The following is a 24,427-nucleotide window of genomic DNA, read 5'->3' on the forward strand; positions in this document are numbered from 1 at the left end:
GGATGCTGGAAGATCCTATACGATGATTGTATAAAAGAGCCAGCTAAATCAAAATAGTGTTATGGTAGAGTTCGGATTTTTACCGTTGACAAGCTCACGAAACGATGGCTGAGTTTTAGAAATAGTTATAAGTGCCTACCGCCAGTCCCTCTTGTGATTCTCTGGTGTGTGTTAAGTACAGAATCTGGACAAAAATATCACAATTATGAATGTGTCTTTACAGTGAAATCAAGCTGTCAAGAGGTCTCACAGCCTCCGAGACCTCAACGTCTCACACAAGTTCCCCACAGCCCTCTCTACTGGCTCACCCCTTAATGAATATCATTTTCGATCTTTAAATTCTGGGTTGGGACAGAAGATGCAAGCTGAGACGAGGATCAAGCCGCGGAGTGGTGGGATTTCCAAATTGTCAGGAAAACTGAGCAAATCCTATCCCCAGGCCACAGGCTCCACACAGGAATGCGGGGCGTCCACTTTAATTGTGCTTTTCCCCCGATCCCCATCTTGCAAAATCAAATTTCCCTTTTCCCCACTTGTGTATTCCCTGAAGAGCTTGGTGCAACATCTTTAAAACGCAACACATAAAAGTCACAGTGAGTGGAAAGAAGGGGCTTCGATGGTTTAGATAACTGAACGCTTCAAAGTCAAAAGGACTATAAGAGACAGCCGGACAGTAAATCAGGGAGACACTTCAAAGCCAGCGATGGAGACAGCCGTGCAGATGGACAAACAGCAGAGGAAGACAGACGGTCAAACCCAAAGAAAAGGAGCACGGAGCAAATCAAGACGGCGCACACAACATGCAAACGGAGCAACAATACCTCGCATAAACAAACTATCAAAGTAGGCAAATTATGAGCAACGGTCTCACACACAACGCACACACACACACACAGCTGTTGTTAGCAGCCAGCCAGGCCGGCTGACAGAAAGGCAGACAGACAAATAGAGTGAGAGATCCCCGTGTGAAAGACAAAGGAGGGTACAGTAGTGGGTAGCAGCAGCCAAGGGAGACTTCATTAGTGAGGTCAGTGCCCCAGGGTACTTAGTGTAACACTGGAGGCCTATGCAGCCCCCCCCCCCCCACCACCCCCACCCCCGGCCCTATGCCGAGGTGGATATTGCATCTTTGCGATAACATCTCCCTACATAGGCGGGGGCCCCAGCATCACAGCATAAAGACCCCTGTTTTCGGCAAGTTTGAAATAAGGCTTTGTTCCCCCAAGGCCTCGGTCCCCCCCCCCTACCAACTCCTCCTCCCACTCTTTCCTCTTGGGTGGGCCAGAGACTTTCCAAAAAACTGAGCAACTTGTGTCTGGGGATAGAACCCCCCCCCCCCCCCCTTTTCTGCGCATATACACCCGTGCAAAAAACACACTCACACATGCACGCATACAGGCACGGTGCACACTGACGCACACACATGCATTGACACACATATCTCTCCACCGCCCCTCAACCTCCTGATCCCGACGGTGGCGTCCTCTGGCTTTTGGCCACGTCTGTGTGGAGTGGTTGGTAAGAGAGGTGGAGATCCAGGGCTGCTGGGGGAACAGCTCCAGGAGGGGCCGTGGTGGGCTCATCTCACCCAAGGGAGAGTGGGGGGCTCACAGAGAGGTGTGTGTGTGTGTGTGTGTGTGTGTGTGTGTGTGTGTGTGTGTGTGTGTGTGCGAAGGCCTGAGGGGGGCCTAGTCCTGGTCAAAGGTGCCTGGCTGCCTGGGCACTCCAGGGAGCTCCAGAGACAGGCAACCTTTACATGGAGCCTCCATCGGTACAGACGCTCCACAGTCAGTTACATACAGTCTATACTGTAAAAGCCCTCGCCACTCATCAATAGCCACACTCAGACACACAGACAATAATAGCAACATTCATGAATCAGCACATTACTTTTAACCAACAAACATGCGTCACGGTCGACTCACAAAGCACCCACAGCATAACTGTCGCTGTGAAAGTAAGAAAAAAAGCCATATGCTAATTTCCGTGTCCATTCCTGACATGTGAGGGGCTTGTCAAGGTCTTACAGTAGGATGGACAGTATAAATATCCCTGTTGTGATGCTGAGACGGGTTGCCAGGTAGGAAAGACATGCATGCCCCCATTTATACCCACATCAGCTGGTGGATTTATAGGACCCTTAAAACGGATCAATCATTTTCCACTCCCAGGTCTCTACACCTCTCATCCCCTCTCTCTACACTTTCCCTTTTGATTCTTCACTCAGAGTGTATATGCAGAAGGGTGTGGGGGGGGGGGGGGGGGGGGGGGGGGGGGGGGGGGGGGGGGGGGGGGGGTGTTATGTGTGTGTGTGTGTGTGTGTGTTGTGCGGACATTGTGTACGAGTGCACCTGTGTTGCACCAGACTGCGTGGCTACCTTTAAAGTGTCTTTGTGTGTGCACATACATGTAGAGCCGACGGCGTATGTGTGCATGCGCACGGCTGCACGTGTTTAGCGGCTCAGTGGACTACCAGCGATGGGTGCTTTTCATGTTCATTATCACTCGTTTTATAGTGGAATATTTAAGTCTGGAGGCCTTGGCACGGCTGCGGCTATAGTTTAGAGAACAAAGGAGAGTGCTGGGGGTGTCGGGAGGGTGTGGCATGCCGGAGCGCGGCGCAAAGCTTCTCAGTAAGTGTTGCGCCCCACACTTCATGGAAAGCCAGGGGGCCAGCCGTGCAGGCAGACGGAGCTAAATTCAACTCATTCCTGTATTAATGGGAGCTTATGTGCCATTCCACCTCACTGAAGAGGGCATTAGCCAGAGCCAGACAGCCAGGATACACCTCAAAATATCTCCTCTCTCTGGCCTTCTCTGTCTCTCTTGCATTATGTTGTTTTATTTTTCTTCTTACATGTGGGTTTGGCAGTAAGGCTGGTAAGGCTATGACTGTGTGGGGAGGCTATCAGATGGATGGCTGTGTCTAAAACACAGCCATCAGTGGTGACAGTGAATTTTAAAGTGATTATAACAATAGATAGCATACCAATACATACAACAGTATAACAATGACAGCTTTGTTATTGGAAGGAAGTTGCACTATCCCAATGTACGGCTGTAAGATTGTTCCACTTTGCGAGCTGTCAAAGAATCCCTCTGAAGTGTATTGTTCTGCTTTTGAATTGTTCTGATTTCATTTGGCATTTGCTCTCTTGGCTGCCCTCCCTCGCTCGGGACGCGGTGCGCCTCCATGTGTCAAAGGAGGAGACACAAGTGTGCGCACGGAGAGGCGCTCATTGTTTAACGCGGGGACATTTCTTTTCCGTGTGCCGTGCGACGGAACGAGCCGAGCGGTTATTAGCTGGCAGGGATAATTGGACTCTATGTAGGTGGCATGACCCAGCTGTCTGCAGCAGGAAGGGCCCAGAGCCGAGCGTGACCTCAACCGCTGACCTTACAAATGCAATACAGTGACCTTTGACCCCACCCCCCCCTACACACACACACACACACACACACACATTAAAGAGACAGTGTTGTCTTTCAGCAGTCAGCCAGCAAATTAGAGCACAAGGGGCCAAAGAATCCTCACCTATTCTTTTTGTTCAGGTTCCTGTTGCATCCTGTTGTATTGTCATTAAACTGCTACAAGAAATATCAGAGGGGGCTGCTTCTGACTTGTGACAGGGAGCTGCGAGGTGCATTTTTAACTGCCTCTCTCTCCTCCCTCACAATTGTCCCACAGACCCACTCCTTTATGGAGGGATTTCTCCTCATTTATTCGTCCTGGGTACAGTAAAATGGCCATAGTAACCAGAACAGACTTTTTAATCTCAAGTATAAGGTGTGAAAAATCCACGGTGACGATTTTCAGTGAGCAAAATTCAACAAGTGTCCATGAATAAGACCTATAACAGAAGTGTAACAAGGACTACTACTACAGTTACTACACACACACACACACACACATCGCTAACAAACCAGACAAACTCTCCAGACTTCTGCGTGGCCTCATGTGTCCTCTGCCATGTGATGTAGCGCCGCTGCATGCTTTTCCGGAAGCTTAATAAGCACAATATTGTATTTAATAAAAATGCGATAATGTCTTCTGACGTTAGTGGGGATGCTCTTTAAACTGACCAGGTTTTTTGTGACCAAACTGAGTGTCAGGTCAGCAAAAGCGTGACTCCAATGGCAAGTCATGGACACACACACACACACACACACACACGCACACACACACACACACACAGAGAGAAGGATAACCTTACAGAGCACATGAGCACCTTGAATTTATGATACAATCTTCCGGGAGATCCCTCTTGTCTCCCTCTGTGCATCAGTCACCAAAGAGAGCGGCCAGGGCCTCTCTTGGGGGACATTAGAGGAGAGATATCTGTCAAGAAGGACGCAGTGCTCCCTGAGGCTGCCACTGAGCGACAAGCGTGTCCCCTTGCCTACTCTCCTGTATCACAATACTGCTGTTGAGTGACTGGAAAGCCCTAATGGATGCAGGTATCTGCTGTTAGTCTGATCTTCTATAAAAGCCCTCGGCAAAAAAAAGATAAGGGGAAAAAGTCGAGGGGAGGGAGAGAATGCGCGCGGGATTAAATGTGTTTATATGTAGGAACTCCTTTGATGGGGAAGTGCGTGTGATTTTGGTAGCTCATGCATTGGCGTGAGGAAAATATAATGAGGACACGTGTGCGCTTAGAGAAAAGAGAAAGTGTGCACACGCATAAGTAAATACAGGTGTGTGTGTGTGTGTGTGTGTGTGTGTTGCTAAATGAGTGTCCAGCATACACGTATATGTGTGTGTTGGGTCATTAGTGCAGCTTTAAAGGCTTGGCATCCCTGCTGAAATCGGCAATAAACCAGAGGAATTCAACAACTCACAAAGTCATCGGGGGGAAAAGAGTTCGCCAGCTAATCCATCATCTAGATGAGTGTTTCTCAACCTTTTCAGCACGCAACCCCCCCCCCCCCCCCCCAAAAAAAACCTCTTGTTTCAGGCAATTACACATAGAGTGGTGAACTCTAACACCAGAGGATGGATTGTATTTCCTTTCACAGGATATGTTAAGCGACTATTTAGTGGAGGATACTGGATTAACAAAACAACAGAACCTTTTGAAGTGGCATCTCTGTTCATATTCATGATTGTCTTTTCTACAGCGACACAAATCGACATCATTGTCGAGTCTTTCTCCGGGAATCTTCTCCATATTTCTCTGCAAACACGGATGCCACCGAAAAGATGAACTTTGAACATTTGAGCTCAAACATTCTTGATTTATTTCGTCTCAGGCTACACTCGATGGTTTGATGTGAAGGACTGAGACATAAACACTTTTTCAAAGATTTTCCAGCGGGAGCATCGCTTGAGGTGCAAATAGAGCGCACAGCTTCCCGAAAGTTCGACAACACCTCGAAATAGTTTGACAGTGTCATGTTCTTTGGATCTCACATGATTCATCCCAGCCCATTTTTCATTTCACAGCCTCAATCCCTCTTTCCTCTTTACTTCATCCTCTCCATATCCTCTCTCATCCCCGGTGCTCTTCTCTTTTCTTGCCTGGCATTTTGATCCTAACCTCTCCTTGCTGTCTTTTGACTCACCTCCATACTCTCTCCCTGTTGTCCTTTTCTTGTTTACTCCACTCATCCATCTGGCCTCCTGACCTGCATGTTGTCTTGCAGCCTGAATGAGCTACTGCCTGGCAACCCTTCTGTAAGAGCATTTTATCGTAAAACAAAACGGACAAGTCAGTTGAAGGTGACCGCTGAGTACTGCAGTCCTCTTAAGCTTGTAGCTTTACGCTATAATGGTCATTTTTATCATGTCTTTTTTTCGTTAGCTGGATAGCCCTCATTAAAAATAGTTGTCTCCACTCTACTCTACTATACCTCCATCCACAGAAGTTAAGAGTATCCAAGAAGAGATTAGAGATCATGAATAGGAAATGAAGAAAGACAGAAAGGTGGCTGACAAATGAGGAAGGGAAAAGTGAAGGTGAAGAGACAACACAGAGCAGACAGAGAAGAATGGTGGAGAGAAGTTGAGGGGCGAGGAGAACCGACCGACTGCAGATAGCGGCGGAGTGGATGGCGGGGTCTATTGTTTCAAGCTAATCTCATGGGATCAAACCAAAGCACAGCCCCAGACACAGACGGAGCTACAGCAATCTGTTGGGAAATCTCCCCTCTAATTGGCCCCACGAGAAAAAAAAAAAGGCCACCGCCAGTGCACGGCAACTTGCTCTTGATTGCTTTACCTCCGCACACAACCGGCTGTAAAAGCAGCTATAGGCCCGCCAATCAATCACCGCAGTGGCGGCTGGCTGCGGCTAACGCGCGGGGTTAACAGTAAGTGATTATTTTATGGTGCTGGAACAATGTGTGTCAGTTTAGATTTTTATTTTTTTTTAAAGCAATAAGCAGGGCTTTCACTATCAATCAGTCAAGTCTGATGGACCAAAACACTCCCACTTTTGGGGGAAAGGAGTGAAAACCTGACAGGGATTGACTGTGTGTGTTGGGTATGTGTGTGTGTGTGTGTGTGTTGGGTATGTGTGTGTGTGTGTGTGTGTGAGCGGGGACAATAAGGGAGAGTGAGAGGCTTTGTTTTGAAATGCTTTATAATGAAAGAGTGCAGCAGCTGAAGGAGGAGAGAACAGACAACTCCATACAATGGGTTTGCGAGCATCCGCCCTCTTTGTTCAACTCCCACCTGCCCATCTATACATCAGTGGCTGTCACTGCAGCGCACTCCACCTCTCCACACCTTCAGCCCCACACACACACAAACACACACATACATACTCAGTACCCCATGAGATGAGATCATGGCTGGAGTATCTCCACTATGGCGACGCCAAAGAACAATGCAGCTTACGCAATGCTTATAGAGATCAGAGTGTAAAACATGTGCTTTGTGGAGGTTTTTTGTACCTGTGCGTTCTGTTTTCTTGTGACAAACACAACAATCCTGCATCGCCTCATTCTGCCAAACAGCTACGCTCACCGAACCGCGGCCGTTTACGTCCAAATGGCGGGGAAAGCAGTGAATATTCGCCCCGTCACAGGGGACGTGTCAAGGAAAAAGCGCCGACATAATCGCCTTTCGCAGAATGCCCGCTCTGGCCCCGATAGTGGCGACAGTCCCGTTCTAGGGTGACTCATTGTTTCCGAGGCCCCTCATATGCGTTGCATTAGGAGGAGACGACAGACAAAACAGAGCTCTCCCCCCCCCCCCCCCCCCCCCTTGTCTCCTCCTCTGTCCTAGTCTCCTCACCTCCCTCATCCTCTTGTTCCCTGCTGTCGATTTGCTTTTTACTCTTGGGGGTTCGCATGTGTCTATCATCTCCACTTACACCTCACTCTTATTGATGTTCCCCACTTTCTTTATTTTTCTTTACATGTCAATCTGCTCTCTTCTTTCTCCCCATCACCTCACAGCTTACTGTCTATACGAGGAATTAATGAGGACATGTGGAAAATTCACAGCTGTTAAATGCAGCCATCACTCTCACTCACGTACTATATTTTTTAAATCTACTATCCCACACATTTCCTTCCATCATTCGCTCAGTGTGTTGTTACTATTTTGGCAGCAAACACATTTCTTTTGCCTGGTATCTGCTTACCTTCGCCTTGTTAGTAACAGGGCTTCGGTCGCCCCCCCGTTATCAGATCAGTTAAACTTTCTGTACAGGACACGCGTTCCGTTGTCACCTCTCTTTTTTTTTTGGTCTATGCCAACACTGGAACCACAGGTATTCCTGCTGGCAGGTGGTCAGAACCCTGCCCTTGTCCTGTCAACACAAATATTGTGAAAACACAAGTTGAGAAAATGAAGAAAGGAGCAAGGAAGAGGTGAAGTGGATGGCGGGATAGGGAAAAGTCCTGCCTGAGCTCGGACAGCCAATAACAAGAAGCTTTCCAACAAGTCTGCCTCAGTGTGTGAGTGTGTGTGTGCGTGTGTGTAATGATGCGTGTGTCCCTGGTGACAGGCACTCTTAGTGACTTACAGTACGCGTATGTGTGTGTTATGAGAGTGCATGGAAGATGGGAGGAGAAGGAGGGGGCTAAGTCCTTCTAAATATGCATCTTAATGGCTGCTCTGTTCCCACCATTCACACCGAGTGATGGAGAGGGGCGAGGGGCGAGGGAGGCAGGGGACGAGGAGAAGTGGTGCTGCATGTTTTCAAGTGGGGCAGCCGAGACGGGGACGCAGACGGAGAGACGAGCGAGTTGAAAAGACAGAATGGCGCAAGCAAACGTCAACAAGAGAAAGGCTATGTAAGGAGCCGCCATACCTGACTCCTTCAACCGTGGCCCCATTCCACAGTGACACACACACACACACACACACACACACACACACGGGCCTCAGCCGCAGTAGTATTGAGGAGCAGAGTGGAGAACTAGCCTCCTCAGGCAGTAGCTGTTTGTCGCTAAATGAAGGCCGGCATTCTTTGGTTTCCCAGGGAGCTGGGTGCCTGCCAGTCCCCCTGGCCACTGAGTGCCATTTTATTAAGAACAAAATGGAGCCCCTATGAAAGGAGCCCAGCACTGAGCCTGCACAGGTCTCACTGAGCTGAGCTTCGGCATAAACAAACACCACCTTAAAGAGACAGGCTGGCAGAAAATGAGGGACGGCAGGGCCCCTCAAGATCCCTCTAAGAGACACACACTGCTCTGGGGATTGGCAGTGGTACGGAGAGTACGGTGAGGGGCTGAGCTGGAGAATGCAATAACAAAGCCCAGTTCTCCCTTCAAAAATATGAAATAGCATTTTGTAAGGTGCTATGGATGAGGTAATAACATTGATGTTTTCTTCAGCAGAGACAAGTGCCAGTAAATGATGAAAAAGTCCACCTTAAAACTGGCCAAAGCTAAGCTATGTTGAAAGGAGAGACAGCGGAGGGACACACCAACAGTTATGGATATGCACATAGAGTACACAGAGTTTAAAGCCACATTACTGGACAGGTGGAGCAGTGGACGAGTGGATGAAAACTGACAGAGACACTGTTGGTTTGCACGAAGGCCTCCTTCTCCCCTTTCCGTGATACACGGCACATTTCACTGGAAGTGCACATTTGGACTCGCATCTCATTAGAGGAGGTATTTATTCGAGATTAGTGTAAACATACCGTACACGCGCCGGGCCAAACGAACCAATTCACCGTGTGACCATGAGGGGTCAGCGACACAGAGTACCTGCTGAAGCTCACCGTCAATATGTGTGTGTGTGTGTGTGTGAGAGTGAGAGAAAGAGAGAGAGAGACCTCTCTGGTCCACTATGTGTACGTGGATATACTGTATGTCTGTTTGTTTGTGTGTGTGTGCTGGTTCTGATCATAATGTACACCATGAAAAGTTTTTAAAAAAAGAACGTAAAAAAATAAGTTAGAGTAGTGATAAATAACAAATCTGTTGTGTCGTTGCATGACAAATATTATATGAATCATGAATTCATATATGGAGACTTAGCAATTATTGAATGAACTGATCCTTTGTTAACTGTGTGTATAATTGATGCATTTTGTATAAATGGTATAAGCTTCACAAATTGTTCAATCATCAATGTATTTTACTGCAAATTATTATGCAAGTATTTAAAGTAATAACTAAAGAACAACATAGTCTGATCACAGAGTCATAAAAAAACACGAGTTTTAACCACATGCCAAAACAGTTGAAGTTATTTGTATTTTCCATACATTTCTGAATGCTACAAATGAGTGACAATTATCTACAAACATGTAATGACTTCCAAGGAAACATGTGTTCCCAAGGGGCTGCATATCAGTACTCTCCTTTTCAATCACACACACACACACACACACAAAGTATGATGGGACCAGAGCCAACATCTGTCTTTGATATTATTTAACTAACCGCTTATTGTGGGAGCCCACCAGCACCACGGATGGCGTCTAGCGCTGTGTGTGTGTGCGTTAGTCTACGAGTGCGCTCCGGCGTCCATTCAGACACTTTGGCAAGCCGCTTTTGAGTGTGTGTGTGTGTGTGTGTGTATGTGTGTGTGTGCGTCTGTTCAGTATGTGCGTCGGCATTTCTGAGAATGTGACTGCATACCAGCGCGCAATGTGTGTTTCCACAGACATGTGAGAACAGTGTGAGTGTGTGCGGTGGCTATCCCCCTCCATAGTGAAAGCCACAGCCTCAAACCACATCAGAGAGCGTGTGGGAGACAGAATGACAAGGCCAGGAACCAGCCAGCGTCTGCCTGCAGCCACACACAGGCACGGACACACGCTCGCACACATTCATACTTACATTCACATTTGTCACACTTACTCATCTACGTATCGACACATGCTGTCCCTTAAGCTCTCCCTCTCTCTCTCTCTCTCTCTCTCTCTCTCTCTCTCTCCCTCTCCCTAACACACACACACATGTTTTAACACCAACCGTCATCACACCACAGGCCCTATCCAGTGGTCGCCGTTGAGGCCAAGGATGCAGTCTGCCGCAGAGCGAGATGTTTGTGTTTGCATACTTTCTCACAGACAGACATTGACTGAGCAAGAGGGCAAAATAGGCTTTCTACTGTGGATTTGTTTTAGCATTTTGACGTGGTGTAAACTGTCACTCATTGGCGTGTGGGGATAAATGAAAATGAAAATATTTGAATAATTTATTTACGTTCACCTCACTGGGTACAGAAATATAGGGCGTGCACACAAGCAATAACTGGGCTAACAAAAGCTCTGAAAACAGGATAATTACAGACATGTGCACGACTACACGCATTCATCCTGTGCACACGTTCAGTGTTGATCCACACACAGCCATAGTGTGCACACACTCGTATTTATGAACAAACTGACAAAATCGTTTTAGCAGCAGAGACGTAATATGAGTATGATGTGCGCTTGCATCGTTACACACACACACACACAAGCATGCTGCTATTGCCAAACGAAAGACCATTCATGCAATTTCTCACGCTGACACACACACACACACACACACACATGCAGACAAGGACACAGCGCAAGTGTAGATCATCCATGGGTCAGTGGAAGCTAGAAGCGGTGTTTTTCCTTGCGGTGGACACACATCAATTTCAAGGAAATTGCTCGCCCCATTATTGGAAAGTGTTACCGGAATGTCAATTAAGGGGGAAGTTTTTAACCTCGCACCACACAAATAAACAGTGCACCCCACACACCCCTTATTAGAGGCGGTGTCAGCGCAGACAGAGAGTCTGGGGGGGGGGGGGGGGGGGGGGGGGCAGAGGGGAGGGAAGGAGGGATGGAGGGAGGTAGAGATTGAGGAAGGGAGGCCCGGGGAGAGGGAGAAGAGGAGACAGGAGATTTGGTGCTCTCAAAGAAATGCTTTTGGCCCTCCTTTTGTGCCCGAGGCCCTAGACCCTGAGAACCACTCAAAACCTGGGACTCTGGCCCCGACTCAGGCCCACTTAAGGTTAACCTCAACAGGCAGGGATCTGTTTGACAGCTGGTCGGATCCTGTAGGTGCAACTGTGGCAGACCAATTAAGGGCAGGTCAGCGGAGGGGATGAGGGAGAGAACGAGGGGGGCCCACGGAGATAGAGGTGGGAGACGGGAGAGTGGGAGGGGGGGGGGGGGGGGGGCAGATGGCAAAAGAAGGGCTGGAGCAGAGAGGTGGAGGAGTGATGTGGGGAGGGTCGACAGAGGTGAGAATAAAGATGTAAAAGAGGGACGGGAGGTCAGAGGTGAAAGGGTAGGAGAGACCGACAGTGTTTGTTAGGTGCTGTTCTAAAGCAAATAAACATTGTGGGGACATAGAAAGACAAAATGAGTAGCCCAGCAAAAATACATATCCTGAGCACTGATCTCGGATTGATCCAGAAATATCAGCAGCGTAGCAGCAGATCAAAGGCCCGGACAACTTCAAACAGGTATCATGTACTGATGCTTTGCTGAACAGAACCTCCGGAGATGGGCGGAGTGTGCTCGAATGGCTCCGGGGGCTCGAGCTCATAGGCGTTACGAAATGCCTTCACGCAGCGAGTGCGGTTTGGAAAATGGCTTGCCAAGGGCCCCGTCACCGTAACAGACACACAGCAGCTGAGAGGCTGCGTGTTCCATGTGGTCTGCTGGAGGATGGAAGAGTCTTTGATGGGAACTTTTGAAATGATTGCAATGCCAAGTTTTCAATACATACATTCTCCATTTGATATAGCAGCGACACACTTATAGTGTGGAAAACCTTTTCCCTGAATTTTGAAAGACACATTGCTGCTCAGTCAGCCTCCGCCACCTCACACCTCACATGAAGCCTTTAAGGAAAGAGCGATCGGAAGCGGTGAGGGGGGAGAGCGAGAGAGCCGCGCTCCCTCCGTCCAGGTCACCGTCACCTGACGACAGCTGGAGACTCAGCTTGGGTTGGCTCAGCGTTAAAGGCGAAAGCCTGAGGCGCGGAGTTGTGCATCATCCAGTTTGTCACCCGATGTCTAGGTCACACTGCGCCAAGCAGCCACAGAAGCGCTGCTGCATGACGAAGGGAAGGGGAAGCGGAGTGCTGTTGGAGGATCACGGAAAGACCTGGGCGCATCCTGGACGTGTTCATGTGAGGAGGAGGAGAACGGTCAAGCCTGCGGAGGCTGTAAGAGGGCGAAGCCAGGGTAAATACAACAAGAGAGTTTCAAAGCTAGTAAGTACAGCGTGTAACCGCCCCCAAATATCAACATGGAGAGGAGAGGAGAGTATTACACATCATCATTAGTGTCCTACTGACTCCACAGTAATCCTCTGCAAGAGCTCCCACATCAGAAAAACACCAAACCCTGAGCCCCGACTGCAAATACGCAAAGAGTGGTGAAAGAAAATGGAAAAGGGAGGGAGAAGAGAGAGAGAGAGAGAGCGAGAGTGATGGAGAGCTAGAGAGAGGAGCAATTCTGAATCTACATAGTTAATGAACACCATTTCACTGGTTACCAGAGGCAACCAAAGTGGCAGCAGAAAACATTCCCATGCCACCCTCGGTCCGTTTAGAGGTGAGCGCGCGTGCATTCAAATGAGTGGTATTTCTCTCCGTCTCCACGCACAATAACCAGAACGTGGTGTTATTCCCCCTCTGGCCCAAACATGGCGTCCATTGAAAGCTATACGGCTATTAGAGCGCCGGCCTATTTTTTTTTTAGAAGACACGGGGAGAAATAACAGGAATAGATGGAAAATAGTACACAGCACAGAGAGAGGGAGACGCTGGCTGAGAACGGTGATGAATTATGTGTGATGATGTGAGGTTGTGTGTATGGGTACTCCAGTAAGTGCGTATGAGTGTGTACGAAAAAAAAAAACCCCAAGCATAAATTTGAAGCCAGACCATAGCTTTGATTCTGAACTACAGCTAACTTTCACCACTGCCTTTGGTGTCCTAAATTTACTTGAGCCACTTATGGAGCTAATGAAAAATGATGTGTCGACATCAGTTTACATCAAAAATCCTTAGTGTGGTTGTCTTTGTTTGTTTACTCACTATAATCATTTCTCACACAGCATCAGTCATCCGTCTGTATCAGAGGGGAGAGCTGACGGAAAAGATGGCGGGTGAGCTGTGACTTTGTTACTTTATGGGCCTCACCAAGTTCACAGCCGCCGATTGTCAAACTGGTGTCCGGCACGTTGGAGTGCTGAGCAAACAAAAACACCACCGTTTCATTTTTTTTTTTACAAAGTAGCCAAGGGTCTGGCTTCTCTCTCTCTCTCTCTCTCTCCGGGTTTTTCACCCGCTGTTGTGCATTCCAATAAAAGTCCTCCATTAGATAATGAATGCTTGAGGGCCGTCCGCAGCCAGAACCCTTTGGCTCCGGTGGCAGCTATGACTGTCCACTGTGGTGTCTGCGCGTTAGTCATCTCAGGATGAATGAGTCACCGGAGAGAGAGAGAGAAACCTCAAGCGCCACCCAGGTAACAGTTCAGCCACACACACACACACACACACACACACAAGAAAACACACAGCCCTTGAGATGAGCAAGGTGGGGGATCGTGGGGCAGGACTTCTGTTGCGTGGCCGGATGCTGCCACCATGTGGCCAGTTTGAGGATGAACGGAGCCGGGCGGAGGCGTGCGGCTGCAGAGCATTGAGCAGATACAACATGTATTCGAGCTCCAGGTGACAGATTGTAGGCTGTACTACTATACTGTGAATGTGTATACTTGTTATTAAGGCACCTACACACCCTTGGTACACCACCACAGATGCGCTCAGTTATCTCCGGCTGATTAGACCTCTTCTGGGGGGACTGTGTGGGCGCATACGCCTCCTGATTCTCACGTCTTACACCTGTTAGAGCAGGACAACTTCTACCTTCGTTGTGTTTCATTAGTACATGCATTTTATTCAACCTGAGCAGAGGACTAATCAGCTTGAATGAGAGAAAAAAAAACAGTGTGGGTTTGTGGGGCTTTAGACGAGTCTTTGAAGTTAAGGTTGTCGTTGAGGAAATGAAATCTCTTATCTAAATGACCAGACCTCATACCAGAACACATAGTTACAGCTACATGCTACAGACCCACTGGGTGTAAACGCAATGGGAGCAGAGCAGGTACACCACAACTCAACTTGAAACACAAAAAGCAAAGCTCCTGCAATGCACCGGAGACACACGGCAGACAGAGAGAGAGAGAGAGCGCGCCCAAAGGTGGAATTTTAAAAAAAGCAGGTGTTCAGGTAGGAAAAGAGCCGACTGCGGCAGAGTCGTGATACGAGGAGCAGATGTGATGGAAAGACAACGGCTGCTTTTTTTTCACCTGGCACTTAATCAGCACTGACAGAGCACATTGTTTTCAAATCCTCCTCGCAGTCCCTCCAGACGCTAGATTATTTTTGCACTGGCAATTTGGGATTTTAGTTAAGCTTATTTGTGTGTCGCACAAATAAGAATAAGCTACATGTAAATGAGGAAGATCCGCAGCAAAGCGGCGCTCGTCTGCTGATCTTGGCCAGCCGAGTCGAGATTTGTGAACTGGATCAGCCTTCCGCACTGCTGGAAACACAAACACTGTTGAATGCGAGCAGAATTCCTGTCTCACAAGTGAAAATGTGAAGCTAATTTGGCTGGACTGTACATGCTATATCATATAGGTTTAGTTAATGATGGTTGTAGAGTAGTCTTTGGCATAACTATCACAAATTAGAAAGACAGAGTTACTGAACGGGGGGCAGACACAGGACATGGGAATGTAAATTGTGAAAGGCAGAGATAAAGAACTGTACGGACGATACCACTGGAAGGAAAAACCGCGTGGAGGAGTTCCCATCGCCGTGCCCTCCGCTGACTCCATATGGGCAACATCATCAGGCTAATTACCCCAGTAATTACTGTACTAATGCCGCACAAGGCCTCGAGGCATCCTGTTTTGATTGAGGCCACTGGAAGTCTGGCAGCTCGGGGGGGGGGGGGGTTGAATAGCGAAGTCCTCGAACTGCTGCCAAGCGCCGCGCCATTCAACATCTGTCATCCCTGGCCTTTCAGCGGACGTGTCCGAGCGAGTGCTTGTCGTGGTCTGAGAGGTACACACTGTACAAAAACAATGACATTTTCATAATGCTCAATAGCACTCCCCCCTCCCCCCTCCCACACTCACTCTGGACTGGCATCAGACTGGTGTGTCGCTACCAACGACCACTTCACCTTTTTAATGACTGTAATCAGAGAATTAAGTGGCCGTGCACCCTGAGGCCCTCCGCTGCACCTGCCCACCGCTATCCGCCAGCAGCAACACTTCAACCCACTACTCTATAGGAACATCAGAGTTCAGCCTCTATGTTTTGCTCTCGAGGTAGTAGTTCATAATTAAATCACAATTAGTCCACGCGTGATCAATTTAGGCCGTGAAAAAGACTCAGGGTGGCATACGATTATGGTCATTTCATTTCGACTAACAGAAGAGGCTCCATCATGTTGTTCCTGCATCAATACTGAATCACATAACTTCCGACCATGTGAAGGGTTGCTAATATAGCCAATGTTCTCTGTTCTCAGCCACTTTCAGCTCACTGTGTTGGTCAGCATGGTCCCTGATGTAAGTGGCCTTCCCTTATGAAACTCTGCACATCCACTGCTCTCTGGCAAGCTCACTAATGCTGACTTACACACTATCCGCACAGCATCCTGATAGAGGAAACCCAATATAGAACCAACATTATAGGTGGCTGATCTCTCTATTATCTCTTTCACTCAGCTACCAATAACCTAATCTTAGCACTGGGACAGACACTAATGACTCAATGCGTCACGCACCTATTTTATCTTTCGAGGTATTTCATGATCCCCACATCCGATCAGATGGCATGCATGTCTCAGATGGTGACTAAGCCAATGACATCAAATGGAGAACACATTGCCTCCAAAAAGAGGTTTTTGTCTGTAGCACACAACTGATCGAAACAGATGGGAAGTAAACGACGTAACAGCTGTGGAGCATAGAGTCCATTTGGAGCTGTAGAAATGCTTCTCTCTTGCTCTCTAAGTCCAGACTAAGGGAAGATCTTCCCTCACAGGGACACAACAGATTCTGTATTCTTGGATTTCACAATTATTGTTATTATTATTAGCAAAGGTGCGGGTTCACAAACAGATCCGGTGCTGAGAACAGACAGTTCTATCACTCCTAATTCTTCCATGAAAAACCTCGCCAGTGCCATTTAATTATATGATATCTGTATACATACACAACACGTTCTCCGGCTGTCTTTCCTGTGTGTGTGTGTGTGTGTGTGATGTGCATGCCCGAATGATTACGTGTGAGCACACTCTGTGCCGTTTTCTCTTAAAGCAATCCAGACGACCTGCAGAATATCAATCAAAGAAGTGGGAACCACTGAGTGTCCTGCCCGCAGCGCGTGTTCTCCGCGCACATGATGGGTTTAAAATCCGTCTTGTTTGTTTCCTGTGGGTTTCCGGTAAATCAGGAACTAGTGACGAACAACTGCTTGGTTTATGAAAGAATGAAAATGAAGGAACATTGACACCCCCCCTTACTTTGATTATGTGGTGACTCGGCCCCGTTCACACATAAATAAAAGTCACAAACATATGTATAGAGGTACAACAGAACACAAACCTGCGTGTTTCGATGGTACATATCAGGCACATCGCCTCCCTGAGACTTGTGACTACACGCTTTGTCCTTTTTTTTCCCGGATGGAGACCTCCTTCAGGTATAATTTGTCTTCATCTTAAGATGCTTTCCGGTAGCATGAAGGTGACTTCAGATCAGTGCCCGGTGGTCAAACCAATAGCGGGCGAGCAGTGCGAGCAATGATTTGTGGCGTTATCAGGCGACAAACTACCAAAAAAAAAAAGAGTTTTTTTAACAGGACACAGCACTGTCTGGACATATACGTAGTAGTTGAGTCACATGCGTCCATACACACACTTGTACGTACACACAGATGCACAACAACATCCGCTATCTAATCCTACAGAGATACACTGTATGTCTTTGTGGGAGCAGCTGTGAGAAAGTGGATTTATTTTTGTCTGCTGGATAAAACAGTTCTGTATTCTGCTAATGCTATCAATGTTTTATAGCAAGAGGGGGGGGGGAGGACGAACGAGATGATACACTTAGATAATTAACTTGGTGTGCACTCTGGCAGCCTTTCAAACTAAGGGGTACATTCTCTTTCTCTCTGTGCAACATTCTTCAGTATGTGTTGCTGCATCATTGTTCTGATATTAAGGCGTTGTTGTTGTTCTGCTGTAAATGAAAACATAACACCCCCCCCCCCCCCCCCCCCCCTACATACCCAAGTTCAAACAACGACACCTGCCTCTGAAAGCCGGAGACAGATGACAACAAGGTGCTGTTAACCGGAACAATGCTCCCTCCCCCTCATATAACCTTTTCTGATGATCTGTTAATATGTTTTGTTTTTTTTTTTGTCTATTTTCAACCTGGCTGGCAACAGTCCCTGTGGAGCTGCACATCAAAAAAGGGACGTTGAATAGAAGCATCCGCCGCATGCATCGTGTTGTGCAAGTGTGTAAACCGATGAGTGCGATGTGATGTTGCGGTATCGCAGCGCAGGGATAAACGCCCTCTAGTGCTGCGTGCCTTTATGAGACAAGACTGCGTGACATCTCACCCCAAAACACACGCGGCAGGTCATCAGATCCAGCGCCGTCCCCATTGCACCACCATGAGTGGGATGAAAGTTTGTTTTATGTGCTTCTTTCCTTTCTTTTCAGTTCTGTGATGAATCTCCAACTCCAACTCGGCCCACGAGATGTGTCAAGGGCGACTTGATTAAAAGTCCTTTTGGGTTCCGACGTGTTAACTCCAAACTGAAATCCAGGCGATTCGTTCAACTACTCGTGTCTAAAGATTACATACATGCAATATCTCCTTTCCAGACACATTTTAAACAGCATGCATCCACATCCAGCTCTATACTTTACAAGAAAAAAAAAAGCGTCTCCCACCAGACTATCCTACGCTGGTGTCCTCTTACACCTGTGACACCGGAGAACCAATTACAAAGTTCAGGCTGGTAATGAGGTCTCCAGTTACCTGATCCAGTGACCGAGGGACAATATAGAGGTCTTCAATCATTAATGCACATTCACCTGCCCATGTCCGGCATCACTACCCCCCCTAAAAGATCCCATGGATCACACACTGAGGGGCCAAGTCACAAAAGGGTCTGCTAAAACTGTGCACATCAGACAAAAAAAGAAACCGCGTGATTCTCAGAGCGCCCGCAGAGAGTGAAAGGCACCCCTAACTGTGCTGCTGAGCAAATAGCGCCTCATGCTCCCGTGCTATATTTAGGTCATTTGACAAAATCGGACCTTTTCTATGCAAATGAGCCTCAGTCCAATGGACACTATGGCTATTAGCGATCTAATAGCCACACAGTTAAGTGAAATTATCAGCGTCTTCAGAGAGTTGGAAGCGCATTAATAAGGGGTGTCCGCTCAAACTCAATTATTTTTAATATCTTCTGTGGCAGATAAAGGTTGCAAATGTCAATCAATTCTTTGTTAATTTGCCGCCAAACTGTATTTAAATTATAACAAAATATACAAACATTCAAATCTCTGATACAATATAAAAGTACAGTCACAAGTAAGACAATTATTGTTTCACAATTAGATCAAATATGGAGAACTTGGTCAGGGATCAACACTTTTAGAAGATTAAAAACTAACCAGCGGCTTTAGGTTGCCACGGTTGAGCTAGAGTGACGATATTTTCCATTGATTCATAATTGGAGTAAAAAAAAAAGTCACGTGCAATGGATTGATTTGGTATAACATCCTAAAGAAAACGGGGGTAAGAGAGGTTGTGAGAGGAAAAGAGACACTAGACGCGAGGTACAGTACAGGGAGACAGAGAGTCACGGTGTCTTCACCATATGTATCGTAGCAACCTCTAAATCACTTTCAATCCACACAACACTTGTGCCGTGTGTGTGGTACTGTGTCGTGCGTGTGTACCTGCGCCGGCGTGGGTGTACGTGTGAACATGTGTCAGGAGGAAATCACTGCTTTGGTTATGGGATGTGTGAAAGCCAAGATGACTATTTTGAGCCAAACTCTCACCTAGATTTAGTAAAAGAAAAAAGAAAAGGGGGGAGTAAGGAATCAAACTTACAAACTTCCTCTTCAGCTTGCCCTTGCCGCTACGGGTCGGCTTGCTCTCGACGACGGCCGCCGGGCTGTAGTCCGAGCCCATGTCCAGGTGGTCGTCCGCCGAGACGCTCTTGCGGAGGTAGGCGGCTCGCGCCCGGAAGTGGGAAAAGGGAGACTGAGAGCGAGGACGGGCCTCGGGGCAGCCGCCGTGCTCGGGCTCATCTCCGCCCTCCATGTCATCCTCCAAACGCCACAGCTCGCCTGGAGGAGAGTAGATGGGAGGAAAGGAAACGAGTGATGGGATTAAGGGAACAGTCAGGAAGTAACGAGAGAAGAAAAGAAAGAAAAAGGAAAGAGAGGGGGTTGGAGATCAAGAGCAAGACAGATTGGACAGATAATGAATATGTATTTCTGCAATGTGATCATTGCCAACGTACTCCACAAATTGTGGAATGTCATCCACTTAACTTTGCTTCAATTGCTTTCATGAAACATTTCCTGGATGTAATCAAGCTTCCTTTAAAGGTGGAATATCTTACAAACATCATTCTCAGCCTGCCTCCTTAACAACTTGATTACGATTCCATACGCTCGAGGGAAATGGCGCCTCGTGTATAATGAAGAGGAAGAAACACATTCTGCGGCTCTGATGTGATGGCTGAGCCGTCGCAGTCACACAAGAGAGATGGATCGGCGCTGTCAGAACGTAGCTCCGCTGCACCCGCTAACCACAGCCGAGGAAAACACTTACTGGTCTTTCACTTTCTTATCTGATGCATGCTGGGTAGGCTACGGGAACTCTGTCAGATGTATTGCTAACACTGTAACCTGAACAGCTGTAGAGTTTTAAGCCCGCTAAATTGCTCACATCTGCTGCTGACACAGTAAGATAACACTGGTTTGTTGCTGACATTATCACAATGGGTGTGTACTATCCTCAAGTACGTTATGTTATTGTGAGGAGTTAATATAGCGCGAGCGTCAAGTATGAAAGTAGAACATCAGCTTCTTTTCTTGCTTAAACGATTATTTCCCTCCTTACAGTCCTTACGTACATGGCTGGATGTGTGATGTATGATGTGTTGTTTTACATTTACATGTCACTGATCTTAATTTGACGCCATATGTTTTATTTTTTTCTTATTAAGATTATAAAAACATTACTAAATTGAATTGTGACTGACATCAGACAACATGTTTATTTTTTACAGTTGGATCCTAGATCAGTTTACATAGACCTACAAATAGAGATGTTGAAGATTTTAGAGCCTTACCCAACTTTCTGGAGTGAACGTTTTCAATAACTTGCGTACTAAGACTTTGTGTCGGACAAATTTACATTAAGCCTTAGAATCGCATTGTACCGACATCTTTAATGGAAAGATCAAAGACCAAAACACATCCGGCTTCCAAAGCTGAGCCGAGTAACACTGCAGCAAAATGACTCGGGAGCAACTCCCACTGCAGGCTGCTCGGCATACTAGTCACTAATACGGGATGTTGCCTAAATCCGTGAAGGAAGTGTAGCTGGGTTATTAAAAACAACTTGAATTTAAAAAAATCAAAAAAGTTTTCTCAGCCCCGCCGCAGAGATTAAGAGAGAGACAGATTAGAGCAAGAGAGAGCAAGAGAGAGCAAGAGAGAGAGAAAGAGAGAGAGAGAGAGATTAGAGCAAGAGAGAGCAAGAGAGAGAGAGTGAGATTAGAGCAAGAGAGAGCAAGAGAGAGAGAGAGAGAGAGAGACAGAGAGAGAGAGGCAGCATCATGGTCGATGACAGCGGTTGCTAGGCAACAAGGGGACATGTGAGACTCTCTCTTCAATTTGATATTTGCAACAGAGCAGCAGCGGGGCGAGGGAAAACAGACAGGGAGACAGACAAAGAAAGGTGGAGCAAGGACACGAAATGGAAGCACTTGGGCTAAATAAAGCGATCTCAGGGGGGGGGGGGGGGGGGGGGCTCCATTGAGTCCAGGATCATTAGAAGTAGTAATAGTAAAGATTTAGGAGCAGCGAGGGCCGGGGTTGGCTCAATGCTCCTCTAAGTGGTGTTATTGAGGACACGACATCCTCATATTTCAAGCACGAGAGAGGTCGCAGACTGTGAAAAGGTAGAAAGAGTTGGCAGGAGTCGGAGAGAGAAAAGGAAAGTGTATTTATTCTTCTTTAACTTTAACCTGAACCACCGCGCGCTCAATAAACGGCCTCATATCAAAGGTACTGAATGTGTGCGCTGTAACCTGAGCTTCTCTGTGCTTTGGGGATATGATTATATACTAGTCCTTGCTCTTGGTGTGTTGGAATCTGATAATTGACTTATGGTCAGAATGTATTTCGGGGCAGCACGGCGGCTCTGGGGTTCTGAGTGACTGTGTTGTTTTATCGCACCGTGAAAACTTCGTGCTTGTCTGAGTCGCTAGCTTCTGTGTTGCTGCCGGTCTCTCTGTGAATCCAGTGGGACTTCGGTTTACTTGAAGTCTAGAGGCTTCACCTTATTTTTAATAAGTTCCTTTTCTCTAATGTTTGCAGTTTCTTTTCTGTCTTTGTAAAGTTAAACATTTCTTTTTCTCTCTGAGAGTGCGGCTTCAGGAATTGGGAGGGCTGAGGTTTTTTGTGTGCCTGCTGTGCAAGCTTCTCTGAAAACATCACAAATAAGGATTATAACAACGCAGCCTTTTCCCCTCGTCCCGACGCCTGAAACGTCACAATTCTCATCCATCTGGTGGTAGTGGGGAGCTCTTTGATCAAGTCGAGTTGTGCGACGTCAATCAGCGGCGACGGGCCGCTGTCAAAAACACGTGTGTGTGTGTGTGTGTGTGTGTCAGCGCGTATGACACACACACACACAGGCAGGTTGTGTAAGGATGTGTGATGTGAAGCCTTGCTGACAGCCGTGGAGTCTGTCCATGTCTCGGATGGTGTTAATAGGTCGGAGAGAAGATTACTTTACAAATGACCCACTTTGGGAAAGTGTGAGAGCTGCTAGAAACTATCCACTGAGAAATGATGAATGCATTAAAAGCTGCTGTATGTAGGTCACGTTTTAAACAGCTCAAGCATAGATTACATCTCCTTAAGAAGTGTTCTGATAATTATTTGACAATCTTTATTTATTTTTGTATTACTAGTAACTTATGATTAGTTTGTTTGAAAGTAAAAGGATCAGGATATGTTTGACATATTCAAGACTTTAGTTCATCTCGTATCTCCAGCATGACCTATGACCTATCAGGTCATTGTTCAAGAGCCACACACATTATGAATTAAGAGGTCAGAGAAACAAAGTGTGTCAAACAGTGCTGGTAACATCAAGGCATTTATCTTACTGGTCACTTACAGGACTATTGCTTTGAAGGCACGAAGTGATCGTTAATCGATCAATAGGAATCTGCTGCTGCAGCACAATGTTCCCATTTCCTACAACACAAGTCAGGCTGAAAAGGAACGTTTTGATCGCCGATACCATGACTGTGCAAACTGCCTTGTTGACATTTACTCTGGGCTTTGTGAAAAGTGGATTAGAGATGCGTTAGAGACACAGTGTGAACAGAGGAATAAACAAACAAAACCCAAGGAGATGAAAGAATCACACAGATGAAGTCAATTCTGCAAAGTCGTCTGGTGCCTTTTTTTGGTAAACACACTCTCCTAGAGCAATGAAATAAAAACACTGTCGTGGTTTAGTGGTTTTGCTTCCCTGTAGTATTTACCTGCAGGTGGCAGAGTGCAGGCCTTTGGGTGGCTGGCGGCAGCGGGCGGGTTCTTCCTACGAGGAGGACTCCCACCAATCAGATGAGAGTGATGGACCCTGGAGACGGTGGGAGACTGGGGGATGCTGGGGAGAGTGCGGGACTTCGCCAGTATGGGTCTCTGCAGCTTCCTCTCCAGTGACCTGGTCGGACAAATAGCAAGTAGTCAATCACACGGAGCAATTATCACAATAACAGCTCATGAAAATGTCCATGAAAGTTACACCCCCCCCCCCCCCCGTCACTGGAAGCAGATCTCAGTATGAACCGGAGGAATACTTGCAGCAATGTTCAGGAAGACAAACCTGTTTTAATGTTCAGACAGCATCATTAATTATTCATTATTAACCTGTCCTGTGAGCTATAACCGTGCAATACCAGCACATGCACTGTACACACACACACACACACACACACACACACACACACACACACACACACACACACACACACACACACACACACACACACACACACACACACACACACACACACACACACACACACACACACTCACAGCTTAATGAGCAACAGGAGAGCAGCTGCACTGATCAATAGTGAAATTGCTTCCACCTCAGCATAATCAAGCTGGAGGCCGTTTGGAACGCGACCAATAGGAATTGCTTTCTTTTATAGCGGCTGCTACCCAACGCTCTCCGGCGGGACTCCAGTCAATAGCCACAATCACAAGATCGGCTTAATAGCAACTTGTTGACAACTTAAAAGCCACAGCACACTCAAACAATCCGCATATATCACTGACGAGACGCGAGCTTCTTTTGTATGTTAATCTAAAAGACGACACAGATGGGTGTTTGTTTTTTTAATCACCATTATTGTTTGTTTGCTTGTTCTGCTGCAGCGTCCTTCTGTCACGTCTTTACCTCGTTGTCTCTCTTTTATCTGAAGTAAATACATTCTTCAGACCTTTTCAGGTGAGTAGCTGACACAAAAGACTGCCAGTATTACATGACACTACACCAGATTAATATTACATGGAATCATCCCGAAAATCTTTGTGTCCCGTGTATAATAGAACAGAGGCACGACCTGAGAACAAAACAATACCGTGGAAACATTCCTTTAAAGTCAACTTTTTCGCGTTATTACATCTATTCTCACACAAAACCAT

At 47.1% G+C, this 24,427-nt stretch overlaps 1 protein-coding gene across 1 annotated transcript in view; it reads right to left on the reverse strand.

The window, feature by feature from the left end:
* The window catches only part of ankfn1b (ankyrin repeat and fibronectin type III domain containing 1b), a 97,385-nt gene that overhangs the window by 67,864 nt on the left and 5,094 nt on the right, over positions 1 to 24,427 (reverse strand). The window contains exons 2-3 of the mRNA XM_076093593.1: positions 23,257 to 23,438; positions 19,572 to 19,810 (exon numbers count right to left, since the gene is read on the reverse strand). Of these exons, the coding sequence (XP_075949708.1) occupies positions 19,572 to 19,810; positions 23,257 to 23,438 (421 nt within the window). The remainder of the gene's footprint in view (positions 1 to 19,571; positions 19,811 to 23,256; positions 23,439 to 24,427) is intronic.

This window comes from Anarhichas minor, unplaced genomic scaffold (assembly GCF_050575085.1).
Source record: "Anarhichas minor isolate MPS153535 unplaced genomic scaffold, ASM5057508v1 ptg000017l, whole genome shotgun sequence".
Lineage (NCBI taxonomy): Eukaryota > Metazoa > Chordata > Actinopteri > Perciformes > Anarhichadidae > Anarhichas > Anarhichas minor.